Source organism: Gopherus evgoodei, chromosome 8, assembly GCF_007399415.2.
Source record: "Gopherus evgoodei ecotype Sinaloan lineage chromosome 8, rGopEvg1_v1.p, whole genome shotgun sequence".
NCBI lineage: Eukaryota > Metazoa > Chordata > Testudines > Testudinidae > Gopherus > Gopherus evgoodei.
Window position 1 is genome coordinate 83854088 of NC_044329.1, and position 12649 is coordinate 83866736.

Genomic DNA, 12649 nt, shown 5'->3' on the forward strand with positions numbered 1-12649 from the left:
AATGAAAATAATAGGTGCCTCCTCTTGTTTACAGGCGCTGGTTATTGAGCGTAATCTGTGCAGCAGGAACTACTGAGACGTTCATGTTCCTTAAGCAAAAAATTCATAATGAGGACCTCAGCTATTTGGAATCAGCTCTGACTATCGCTCTCGCCTTCCATTTATCCAAAGCTGATGACCACACTTTACAAGCTGTAGCAGTGAGTACAATACATAGGATCATTCCTCATTCCATTGTCTTGTAATTCTTCTACTAGAGAGACAAGGTGTGTGTGTAGGGGGGTTAATATATTTTACTGGACTATCTCCTGTTGGTGAAAGAGACAAGCTTTCGAACTACACAGAGCTGCTCTTCAGGTGTAGGACAGGTACTCAGGGCAAGTCTACACTTAAAATGCTGCATCAGTGCAGCTGTAGTGCTTTAATGAAGACACTCTATGCTGATGGGAGAGAGCTCTCCTGTTGATGTAGTTAATCCCCCATGAGAGGTGGTAGCTATGTCGGCAGGAAAAGCCCCCCCTCCGACATGGAACTGTCTATGGTGGCACTTAGGCTGATATAACTATATCACTTAGGAGTGGAGATTTTTCACATCTCTGAGGCTAGGTCTACACTGGGAAGGGGGGTTGACCTCAGATACACTGACTTCAGCTACGCGAATAGTGTAGCTGAAGTCGACGTATCTTAGGTCGATTTACCGGGCCATGAGGACGGCGACAAGTTGACCGCTGCCGCTCCCCCATTGACTCCGCTCAAGCCTCTAGCCGTGGTGGTATTCCAGAGTCGATGGCAGAGTGATCGGGGATTGATTTTATCACGTCTACACTAGACACGATAAATCAATCCCCAATAGGTCGGTCCGGCGGGTAGTGTAGACATACCCTAAGAGATGTAGTTATACCAAAGTAATACTGCAGTGTAGATCTTCCCTTATTGTCATGCTAAACACAGGATGGAACAGATTGTTTACCAGAAGTACTTACATTCAAAGTAAAGTGTCCAGTTAATATCACTGCAGCCATAGGATAGAAAAACGGGAGGGTGGAAGGTTACAGATTGTTGCAATAAGCCATAAATCCAGTGTCTTTATGATAAGCAGTATCTAGTAACATTATGAATTTAAGCTCCCAGGCTTGTCTTTTGAAGGTGTTGTGCAGGTTTCCTTTGAGGATGAGAACTGAGGGGTCAGATATGGAGTGATCATTTTGTGAAAAATGTTCACCCATGCCTGATATGGTGTTTTTATCTTTAAACATTTTTCTGTTTGAGTTCATTTGAGAATGTAGTGATTGTCTAGTTTCACCCACATAGTTGTACTGGGGCATTTAGTGCATTTGATGAGAAACACCACATGTTGTGACAGGCATGTGTAAGACCCATTGATTTTGAAAGCTGTGTTGTGGGTTTTTTAAAATCATTTTAGCAGTGCAGTTACATCTGCAGGCTTTGCATCTGTTATGGCAGGTCTGGTGCCACTTTAGTTGGTAGGAGAGAGGCTGGGGATAGGTATGTGTATCTGGAAAATTTCTTTTGTGGGGAGGGGGAGTGGAGAAGGGATAGCTCAGTGGTTTGAGCATCAGCCTGCTAAACCCAGAGTTGTGAGCTCAATCCTTGAGGGGGCTGTTTAGGGAACTGGGGTAAAGATCTGTCTGGGAATTGGTCCTGCTTTGAGCAGGGGGTTGGACTAGATGACCTCCTGAGGTCCCTTCCTTCTGTGATATGCGGAGCTTGCTTCTGATGATGAACTTGGAGAGGCTGGGAAGTTTTTGACAGACAGTTGTTTGAAGGCCAGAAGAGGGGGGCTTGGGAAAGATTTCCTTCCAAATGTGGTCCCCATCAAGTCTGGATTATAACTGTTGAATGATACCCTGTATGAGCCCCAGTACAGGGTGGCAGGAAACAACTAGGTGTGCACCATCAAAGCAGGTGTTTTTTCTGTATTGAAGCAGATTCCCTCAGTGTATTTGGGTGGCCAGTTCCATGATGTGATCTACTTCTCTGGGGGAGTGTCCTTGTTTGGTGAAGACAATTTTAAGTGTGTTAAGGTGTACATCCTGGACTTTCCCCTTAGAGCATATTCTGTGGAATCTGAATCCCTGGCTGTAGATAACAGATGTCTTGGTGTGTTTGGGATGGTTACTGGATCTGTGAAGTAGGTGTGGTGTTCCGTGGGTTTCTTGTATATAGTTGTCTATAGGGTTCCATTGTTGAAGCTGATTGTGGTGTCCAGGATATTGGCATGTGGTGTAGTGTCCATGTGGTGGGTCCTCCTTCTACTAATAGGCCACAATCCACTTTTATTAGTGAATTTACACAATGATATATGGTGAATATGACATATTTCCTCTTTAAAGCAGTTTACTGTAAAGTTATGGGTAATTAGAAAAATGTTGATATTTTGATGAAATTTTTCAATCATTGAAAATGTTTAAACAACTTGGATATTTGATGATAGCTGATCAAATCCTCCCCAAAAATCTATGAAAATTTTTATCATTTTTTTCCTGCCAAAAGTAGAAATGTGGACAGTTTAGACCCACTCTGATCATTAATATGTGAGAAAATTTAGTTACCATCAGTAGTATCACAGCAACTTCATATCCTGGTCATATGTCTGAAATTGTTACAAGTCTGATTTCTTTTTACTGAAAATATCTAGGAAAATCCAAGATAGTTTCTGGTTTGTTCTAATAGGTAAGGTGAACATTCAACTAAATATGATTTTTATGGATACCAATATTAAGATGTGCTGCTTCTTATTTCTGCAGGATCTAGTGACCAGCTTCCGAATTCAGAGAGCTCCTATGCTTCGCAAGCTTGCTTACTTGGCATATGGTTCCATGATAAACAGATATTGTTCTGTGTCATCATTTTGTCCTAATAAAATTCTTCAGGTGAGTGGGTGTTATTTCAGATTTTCTAATGCCTGAAGAAATTTCAGAAACTCCCCCTAGTGTAGTTCTCACCTAGTTGTGTGTAAATCAGGACAACAGAGGTTTAAATTCCATCATTTTCAGTTGTGATCAACTGCAAAATCACAAACAAAATTAGAAGGTGAGTGGAAGTTCTTTGAAAAACCTTAACCGTTCAGAATTTTGAATGCAAGCAGTGATAGTCCATAAGGAAAATGGATCCTCTAAACAAGTTGAAATTGAATTTACAATGAGTGGCAACTTGTAGGATTATAATAAGAGTACTATGGTATATGTTCCTAGATAACATTTTCACCCCTCAGCCACAAGGAGTACAGGCTACTTTACATTGTTACCATTACTCTTCAATGCCACTATAAATGAAGCTCTAGACATAACCCAAGTCATGCTCCTAAAATGACCAACTTCATGATTGTACATTGTCCCCAGATCTTCTCTGATCATTGTCTTCAGACTATGGAGGTCTATTCCTATTTTCAAAAGTACCAGAGATGGTCCCTTGACATCAGAATGTGTTTAAACCTCAAAAATGAGCACAAAAGGGCTAAACACAGGAAAGCCTGTCCTTGTCATATGGGTCAATCCTACCCAATGAATCTGGGAAGCAGAAAACATTCAGATGAAGTTATGAGAATAGAGGAGAACACATTTAGCTGTGCCTAATGGACTTTAATGGAGATTGCCAGGGCTGTTGTCAATACTGAATTTGATGCCTGTTTTATGGGGCTCTGGAAGGTGCAATAGAATCACTGAGCGAGTCACCCTTTCTGTGAATTCCCCCAGAGCTCAGGGGCCAGGCTGGTGTGGGGAGGTGCAATCTGCAACTCCATGGGTAGGTGAACAGGGATGAACCTGGCCCAGCTATAACACAAGGAAAGTTACACTAGTCAGTGAGTGCTACTTGCTGTTTTCTGTATTTGGCACTATTGTAATAAGAGCCTGGGAGTGAAATATGCAAGGTTCAGCTCAAAGAAGAGAGGAAAGTCAGGGAGCAAAAGGCTTTTTATTCCCTGTGGGCAAGGATGACAGTATGTACATGAAGGATTGTTATCTGAATTAACAAAGCTGCACATTCTTGCTTTTTTTGCAGCCCCTCCACGACCTTGCAGCTGAGGCAATCAGCAAGAACCATGAAGATGACATGGCCTTGGCTCTGAAAGCCATTGGCAATGCAGGAGAACCAGCCAGTATCAAACGCATCCTGAAGTTCTTGCCAATATTTTCACCTGCTGCAATGGCTTTTCCAGTTAGAATTTATATTGATGCTGTTTTGGCCTTGAGAAAAATAGCCAGGAAAGACCCTGCAAAAGTAAGTGAAAATATTGTTTAACAAACTCATCAGACATAAAGAATACAGGATATAATGCAGGTCAAGTCAGTGACACACTGTTTGTTAAGTCAGTATATAATATCAGATATCCAAGGCCAGATGCTCAGCATAGCTCCATTGACTTCAGAGGAACTACACTGATTTACCCCAACTGAAGATCTGGTTTGCATTGTTTAGTATTGTACCTCCTAGACCTGTAATGCTGTTTATGTACACAATTAAAGACTACTCTCTCTGACCTTGGTCTTATTGAAATCAAGAAGATTTAGGCCATTGACTGCAGTGGAAGGAAGTTTGAGCCCAAAATAATTTGCGACCGATACGCCATTTTGTAGCTATATGAGACTTTAAAATTAAGACAAGAAATGGTCTTATTTTAATTTAGAAGGAGTAAAATATTGTTAAATTATTTTAACATGGCTCATGACCAGGTTTGTTGATTGTTTTGTCTCTAGCACTGCTAGGAAATGCACTAGGGGCAGATTCCCAGCTGGTGTAAAGTTGCATGGGCCCAATGACACCAGTGGGCCTATCTATAGCAATTTATACAGCTGAGGATCTGCTCTTAGCTCTTCACATATATATGGCTGGACATAAATAATAGATTAATGCATAAGCTGAAAGTTGATCAATGTGAGGATAAATAAAAAATCAAATAAGTGTATAATCAGTATTACAGGCATTCCTGATCATGTGGTTGCTGTCCACTCAAAGCTCACACTGACATCAGTGTGAATTTTAAGTAGAAAAGGACTGTGGGATCTCATTCTAAAAAGTAAAACAATAAAAATGTAATGAGGATAGGCACTTTCTTGTTTTTTAGGATTCTTTATCAGAATTATAAACTGCAGATGAAAAAGAATACAGTTTCCTATACCGTATGTTGTGATCTTTTATGAACTTAAATAATACAGAGGAGAGAGAGTGTGTGTTAATTCGCTGTCTATTTGTCTGTCTGTGCCTTTATACCATGGTCATCACTGTAGTATCGAAGTGACAACAATCTATGTATGGGAGTCCCACTGATAGCAAGTAGTGTAAGCAATGGTGCATACAAATTACTTTGATCCTTCCCTAATTGCACACACTATACTCCCCCTCATGTCAGTGGGAATTAGGTCATCCTAAACTGCAAGACTGGGCATATTATTAATGGCAATTCCCCCCTGCTTCTGTTCATTGTGTTCCAACAATACTTATCTTTGTGCATCAGCGCCTACGTTGCAAAGATGGTCATACTTTCAGTTTTATTCTCCTCTCAATATGTATGGGTGGCTCACCAGTGCAAACTGCATTCTTTTAAAGGGAGAATACACCCTAAGAAGTTATCAGGATCTGGAAATGTGGGGTTTTTTTCCCTCCAGGTACGGGAAATTCTTCTCCAGATTTTTGTGGACCATTCACTTGCTCCTACTGTCCGAATGATGGCTTGTGTTGTCATCTTTGAAACTAAGCCTGCTCTTCCTCTTGTAACAACTATGGCCAATGCTCTGCTAAAGGAGAGCAGTTTGCAGGTCGCCAGTTTCACATATTCCCATATGAAGGTTTTGGCAATAAGCAGGATCCCACAGCTCTATAATGTGTAAGTAAAAAGAGAAGTAAAACTTTCAATTGTAAGTAGTGATTTCCATTACAATTTTCTAAGTATAAATGCAAAGTGAATTCAGTTACTATGGAGCATTATTATCCATTTTACTTAGATCTGCTGCTTGCAACATTGCCCTTAAGCTACTGAGCCCAAGACTTGACAGGCTGGGCTATCCTTACAGCAAGGTTATTCACATTGGTGGTTATTACCGTGAGTACCAGATATGCTGTGGAACTGCTTTGGCTAATACTATATTTTTAGAAAATTCCCATAGAAAAACCATGAAATGCCATGAATTTCAACTAAAATCCTGCCATTGGCAGTGGGATTTGTCCATTCTTGGAGTAGGAAAAACTAAAATGCAGATGTTTCAGGCTCTATGGAGAATGCTATGGATTTCTAGACTTCAGCTATGGACTGAGGTATTTGTGTAGAGACCCGATATTCTTCAGACCTGCCATGTGACCTCCCAGAATGGCCATGATCCCAAATTCTCCCCTCAGAGAGACTTTACTTATGACAGTGGTTCTCAAACTGGGGGTTGGGACCCCTCAGGGGGTCGTAAAGTTATTACATGGGGGGGTTGCAAGCTGTCAGCCTCCACCCCAAACCCTGCTTGGCCTCCAGCATTTATAATGGTGTTAAATATACAAACAAGTGTTTTTAATGTATAAGGGGGGGCACACTCAGAGGCTTGCTGTATGAAAAGGGTCACCAGTACAAAAGTCTGAGAACCCCTGGCATATGAAGATTGGGCAACCCATAGAAATAGCAATGCTGACAGACTTATTTACATGATTACACACAGACGGTGACTATACCTTATGTGCACAAGGTACCATTGAACACTACAGTGAAAACCAAACCTCTGCTGTATTTTGATTTCTACTATAGCGGAATATAGAGCTGGTGCAATTGGGAGAGTCTATCTCATGAACAGTCCAAGCAGTATGTTGCCATCTGCGATAATTATGAAACTGAGAGGTTACTATGCAAATACGGCAACTGATTTTGTTGAGGTAAATATTACATTTAGAACAACAATCAGACCTATACAAATATTTCTCATGGAAGCCTTCTGGATGGACTGCAGCATTTCACCACAGCCCTGAATAGGGGCTGGTGCAGAGGGAAAGCTTGGGGAGGGAGTCTGATTGCAATTGTCCGTGGCCCTCTTGGCCTATAGACTCTGATAAGAAAGGCTATGAAAGCATTAAGTACGGAATAAAATGTAACAAAAGTAAAGGAACTCTCAGAAGGCTCGTTGAATATCTGTCTGTAAACCTGAACCATAACTGCCTATCAAATATACGTCTAAAGGTTATACTAGGGATTTCCCGCTACTCTTTGAGCCAGATCGATTACTAGATACTCAGATGCAATTTTATTGACTTTAATGGAGCCCGACTGCTCATGACAGTGGTTAAATCTGGCGCTTCATATTTTCTCTCTGCACCATTAATAGTTTCCTCGTGGCTTTCACCTAGTAAAGACTAACTTTGATCCTCCTTCCCCCTCTCTGTTTTAACCATGTGATATTCTGGTCTGCCTGATTTTATTTGTTTTGCATAGGTGGCTCTCCAAACACAAAGCCTAACAGAGCTTGTCAGGAAACAGAACGTCCCATTTGCTGAATATGACACGTACAAAAAATTGAAGGTGCTTGGGAAAACGGTATGTGTATTCTTTCTTCACATCTGTTTGAAATATATTACTGGAATGCCCGCTACTGCATTTCTTACCCGGCCTAAACTCCCAAGGAAGCGTCAGTGAATGTGGAGTGCAGGAGTCAGCCTCAAATGACATATCTAGCCATACACTGCAAGCTCTTTGGGACAGGCACCATCTTTTCACTGAATATGTGTCAGTGCCTAACACAAGGGTGCCTTGCTCCCTAATTGGGGCCAGTACAGATGATGAGGATGATGGTATTAATTAATACAAAAATTAAAATGCATGTTAAAATACAATATATCAATTTTCTTGACAAAAATGATTGCTGTATAGGATTTTTTTCTTTATGAGCGTTTTCTTGGATGTACCCCACTGTTTACCATGGTCTTTAGCCAGGTGCTACATGGGCAAATTCACAGTGAGGTCAATGGTAGTTTTGCCTGAATAAGCCTAGTAACATCCTCAGGATGTGTCCCAGTATTTATTAATACAGTCCTATATATTAAGTGACATTTTTTTTCTCTAGCTTCTGGGATGGAAGGAACTGCCTCCTGAAAACCCACACATATCAGCCTATGTAAAAATATTTAGCCATGAGCTCACCTTTGTTGACGTCAACAAGGAGCTCATCCAACAGACAGTGAAGGTATTGACTGCTCCTATTTTTCTGTTTTATCGGAGGGGCTTCACACTTTCCTCCCTGCCCTTCTGCTTCCTCCACTTAACCTTCTGGATCTTTGTCCCTTTGTAGGCTCTGACTGAATCATCAGATAGGCACATGTTAGTGAAGAACGTGATCAATCAAATCCAAAGAGGCATTGCAGGACAATGGACACAGGCAATATTGGCAGGAGAAGTTCGGCACATTGTCCCTACCTGTGTTGGCCTGCCACTAGAATTCAGTTTATATAGTACCGGTCTGATACATGCTGCAGCCAATGGTGAGGTTTGAAAAGCATCATTTAATGGTTTCACCTCAACACATAGGAATTTCAGAGTTTTAATCCCTGGTCTAACACTAAATCTCTGTGTAGTCTTGGCACATCACCTACCTTCTTTGTCTCAGGTTCCCGATTTCTAATATGGAGGTAGTAATACATCATTATGTCATACGTGGTGTGAGAATTAATTAGCTGGATATAAATGCTGCCATTGGATACAGGTGTGTAACTCCTGATTCATTTTAGTAGGCACTACAAGGGTAAAACTGGGACCTTCTTAATTCTGTAAAGTGTTTTGAAGATGAAATGGTGCTACCTAAGTGCTAATTATTATTATTTTAACAAAACTGTCAATTTGGAACCCTTAATTTATTGTTTTGCCATTGCTATAATTCTTTTCTATCTCTTCCAGTTGGCGTAAATATGTCTCCCTCTTTATCTGGCAATTTTAAACCTTTGCAGTTCATTGATGCCAATGTGCAACTTCATGCTGATATCAACCCAAGGTTAGAAAAACTAGGATAAATATGTATATAAATATCATGGTATGGTATAATTTTATTGGCAGGGATTTGGGGTAGCTGAATTATTCACGAGGGTGAAGCCAGGTGTAAGTTATATAGGTCAAACCTTTTAAACCTTTTATTCCACACTACATCATCATGTTCTGTACTTGCCACATACATTACAGAGCATTTAAAAAAATATCCTGGAATTATGTTTTTTGTGTCTACATTGCTGGGTGTCTTAGCCATCATTAATCCATTTGTACAGGCCTCAGAGCAAACCATATAAATATCTCTAAACATGACATAAAATATCTTTTCTATACCTAAAAAATGTCATGTTATCCCAGACCTTGCAGTGCTATCAGTGTGTGCTAGATCCAAACTGGGAGTCTACCACTTCTCATAAAGTTTCTATTTCTGCCCCTTCACGGATGAGTGATATGAGATGTAAAGTCATGATATTTTGCAAAGAAAAAAAGCTGCTATGGGTGCAGCACTAACTATGGTCATCCTGGGCCTCAGGCCAGTGAAATTTTTTTTGAGGGGGGGAAGAAGAAATATTTTTGGAGCTAGTTGATTTTTAAAAAATAGCAGCTGTTTGAAAGAGCTCAGGATTTTCTAATATTAGAATAAGAACTGGGGTGATGGATTAGAAGTGGAGAGGGCAGGTGAGGTGGTCTAACAGTCCATTTTAAATTAATTTATCACATGACTCTACAATTCGTCGCATGGATCTCCCCTCCACATATGTGGTATATCTCTTTATCTGTCAATAAATTGATTGACATTTTTCCTCTTATAGCAGCAAACTCTGATTTCCAAAAAAGAAATTTGTATACAGCGAATTCTACATTTCAAAGTCTGCTTTCTAAGTATATATTTATCATTGTGTATGGTTATGCATGTTTGTATTTTCCCTCTCTTTCAGCATATACATGCATACAGTGGCGATAATGGGGATCAATACACAGTACTTTCAGAGTGGTCTTGAATTTCATGCCAAGTTCCGTGCCAACATCCCAATGAAATTTTATGCCAAAATAAACATGAAAGATAAAAGTTTGAAGTTTGAAACAACTCCGTGCCACCAGGAAACTGAGTTAGTGACTGCAAGGTATAGCAGTTATATTTACTTTGTTTACTTTTAACGACGGTGACTAAATGTCCCAATTTTATAGGGAGAGTCCCGATATTTGGGGCTCTTCTTTATATAGGCTCCTATTACTGCCTACCCCCTGTCCTGATATTTTCACACTTGCCATCTGGTCACCCTAGTTTTAACTCTTCTGTACAATTGATGGTGAATTACCTATTATAAAATGTTAAAGACACGGCTTTTTGCTAAGACTTTGCTGTAGTAGGATAGTTATAGAATGTTAAATAATTTCTTTTGTTCACCATGTTCAGGATGTATGTTTTTGTATTTCACTTTACCGGCGATTTCAGTCCTCTGTCATTGAATGGCCCTCATCCTGAAGTCCTGACTCAGGCAATGAAGCCATTGAGGGTTTTGCCTAAGTAAGAACTACAGAATCAGGCTCAGTGCACTTCTGGTGGTTAAATACAAGTTAACTAGTAGAGTAATTGCCATTATTGCCCCTGCCTTTGTAATCCTTTGTTTGTCTCATATAGAGTTGAACTACTCTAACATTTTATTTAGTTAATAATTGTTATGCTCTCATGCTGTTAGCATCTAGAAATATGAAACCGATTAAATGGAACTGTCCACATTAAACAACATACTGCATCAACTCTAATTAAGCATAAATAGCCCACTGCAGAGCCATTGTTCATAACATGATGTGTCTTGAACTGTACTCAGCAGGGCAGTAAATTTAAGTTCTGGAGGGCCACTTGAAAGAAGGCGTTCCATAGGTGGGACCTAGACTGAAAGTGCTCCATCTCCAATTCTCAAGTCATCACAGCTACAGAACGTCCTCAAAACACATCAGTTCATCTCAGCAGTTTTGGTGAGACTTAGGGAGAGAGACAACCTCTAAAAGAGCCAGATCCATATCATGTAGGGCTTTTCAGGATATAACCAACACCTGATTTCAACCAGAAGCAGATGGGGAGCCAGTGCAGTAGAGAACAATTGTAGTTTGCATTTCACTAAGTAGATGAAGAGCAGCGTCAATGGCAGCTCCATTTAGAGTGTATTGCAGTTGTCCAATCTGGACATGACAAAGGCAGTATCTGTGGCAAGGAGAGGTAATAGATTACCCTTATTATCCACAGATAAAACAAAGTATTCTGAGCCACTATGGTTACATGGGAATCCAACAGTAACAGAGAGCCCCCAACAACCCCAAGCTTGTGAACGTCTTTTGAAAGGAATGACTCCACCAACAAGCAGAGCAGTCAAAACCCTTGTTATTTCTTCAGATTGCTTTCTTCTGCCAGCTAGCATCACCTCTATCTCTTCTGGATTAAAAATAGCAGGCCTGTGAAAAATCAGAATAAAGTATATTATCAACAGAGTCATTTACAAGTAGTGTATTGTGCCTATCCCCACAGGACTAAAGTTTATGCTATTTCAAGAAATGTAGAAGAGATAACTTCATCAAAGAGATCTTCAGTTCTACCAGAAGAAGCTGTATCGGATGTCTCAGAGCAACGTTTTAAATCACCAGAAAGGACTTCAATAAATGGTGCCACGATGGTAATTAACACTCCTGTATTTGTATATTATAGATAGATGGATAGATAATGGATGGGTGGATAGATGATAGATGGATAGATAGATAATGGATATGTAGATAAATGGATGGCTAGATAATGAATAGATAGATGAACAGATAGATAGATAAATAATGGATCTGATTTTCAGAAGTGTTGAGCTCCCACAACTCCTGTTGAAATCAATGGGACTTAGGTGTTCAGACCATTTGAAATCAGTCTTCATAAACATTGCTGCAGTAGAATGTAATGGGTCAAGTGATGGAATTCTTACTCTTGGTCTGCTCATTCCTCTCATTTCTGTGCAGAGTAGATCCTAAGTGTGCAGATCTGGCAGTTTCTTCACAGTAAGAGGTATCATCCATATCCGTGGGGCTCTCTTCCTCTTCCCAGTACCCCATAGAGAGGCTTCACTGGGACATCAGATCCACGTGGAAGGTGTAGGCCTCAGGCAGGATGGAGAGGGCAGGGAGCAGCATGTGCATTTTGCTTCCCAAGCCCTGTGGGAATCAGTGCAAATGGTAACAGAGTCCCAGGCTCTGTTTTGCTAAGTGCCCTTCATGCTGGGAATCCCCTTTAAAAGGGAGCCAGCTGCTGCTTGGGAGTCCTGTACCAGTTTTTGAGTCACTTTTGCTCCCCCTTCAATTCCCCTTAAATATGCCATGTTTCTGTTTAATGCAGCAAAGTACAGCTTCTGGCAGGATGTCTGAGAAATATTCTTATGGCCCAGAAGAGGAATTTCACCACAGAGCTGGAGGAAGATCTTATGCACGAGTCTTTTGTAGCAAATTACATAGTTTGGGTTGCCAAACCTGCCTTAAACTGCGATTACGAGATGCTGCTTTCTTAAAAGATACATTTCTATACAGATTGGTTGGAGAGCATGAAATCAAATTAGTTTTGAAACCAGGTATTGTATTAGTCACAAACATTTCTGTTTATCCACATCAGTACAACTAAAGCAATATATCCCTTAATGCATGTGTCTGGTGTTT

General features: G+C 40.4%; 1 protein-coding gene across 1 annotated transcript in view; it reads left to right on the plus strand.

Moving 5' to 3' along the window:
- The window catches only part of LOC115656301 (vitellogenin-2-like), a 40827-nt gene that overhangs the window by 5962 nt on the left and 22216 nt on the right, over positions 1 to 12649 (plus strand). Inside the window, exons 9-21 of the mRNA XM_030572839.1 lie at positions 35 to 200; positions 2769 to 2894; positions 4024 to 4242; positions 5628 to 5845; positions 5964 to 6061; positions 6746 to 6870; positions 7424 to 7525; positions 8052 to 8171; positions 8277 to 8466; positions 8879 to 8972; positions 9904 to 10089; positions 11493 to 11637; positions 12336 to 12564. Coding sequence (XP_030428699.1) covers positions 35 to 200; positions 2769 to 2894; positions 4024 to 4242; positions 5628 to 5845; positions 5964 to 6061; positions 6746 to 6870; positions 7424 to 7525; positions 8052 to 8171; positions 8277 to 8466; positions 8879 to 8972; positions 9904 to 10089; positions 11493 to 11637; positions 12336 to 12564 — 2018 coding nt within the window. The remainder of the gene's footprint in view (positions 1 to 34; positions 201 to 2768; positions 2895 to 4023; positions 4243 to 5627; positions 5846 to 5963; positions 6062 to 6745; positions 6871 to 7423; positions 7526 to 8051; positions 8172 to 8276; positions 8467 to 8878; positions 8973 to 9903; positions 10090 to 11492; positions 11638 to 12335; positions 12565 to 12649) is intronic.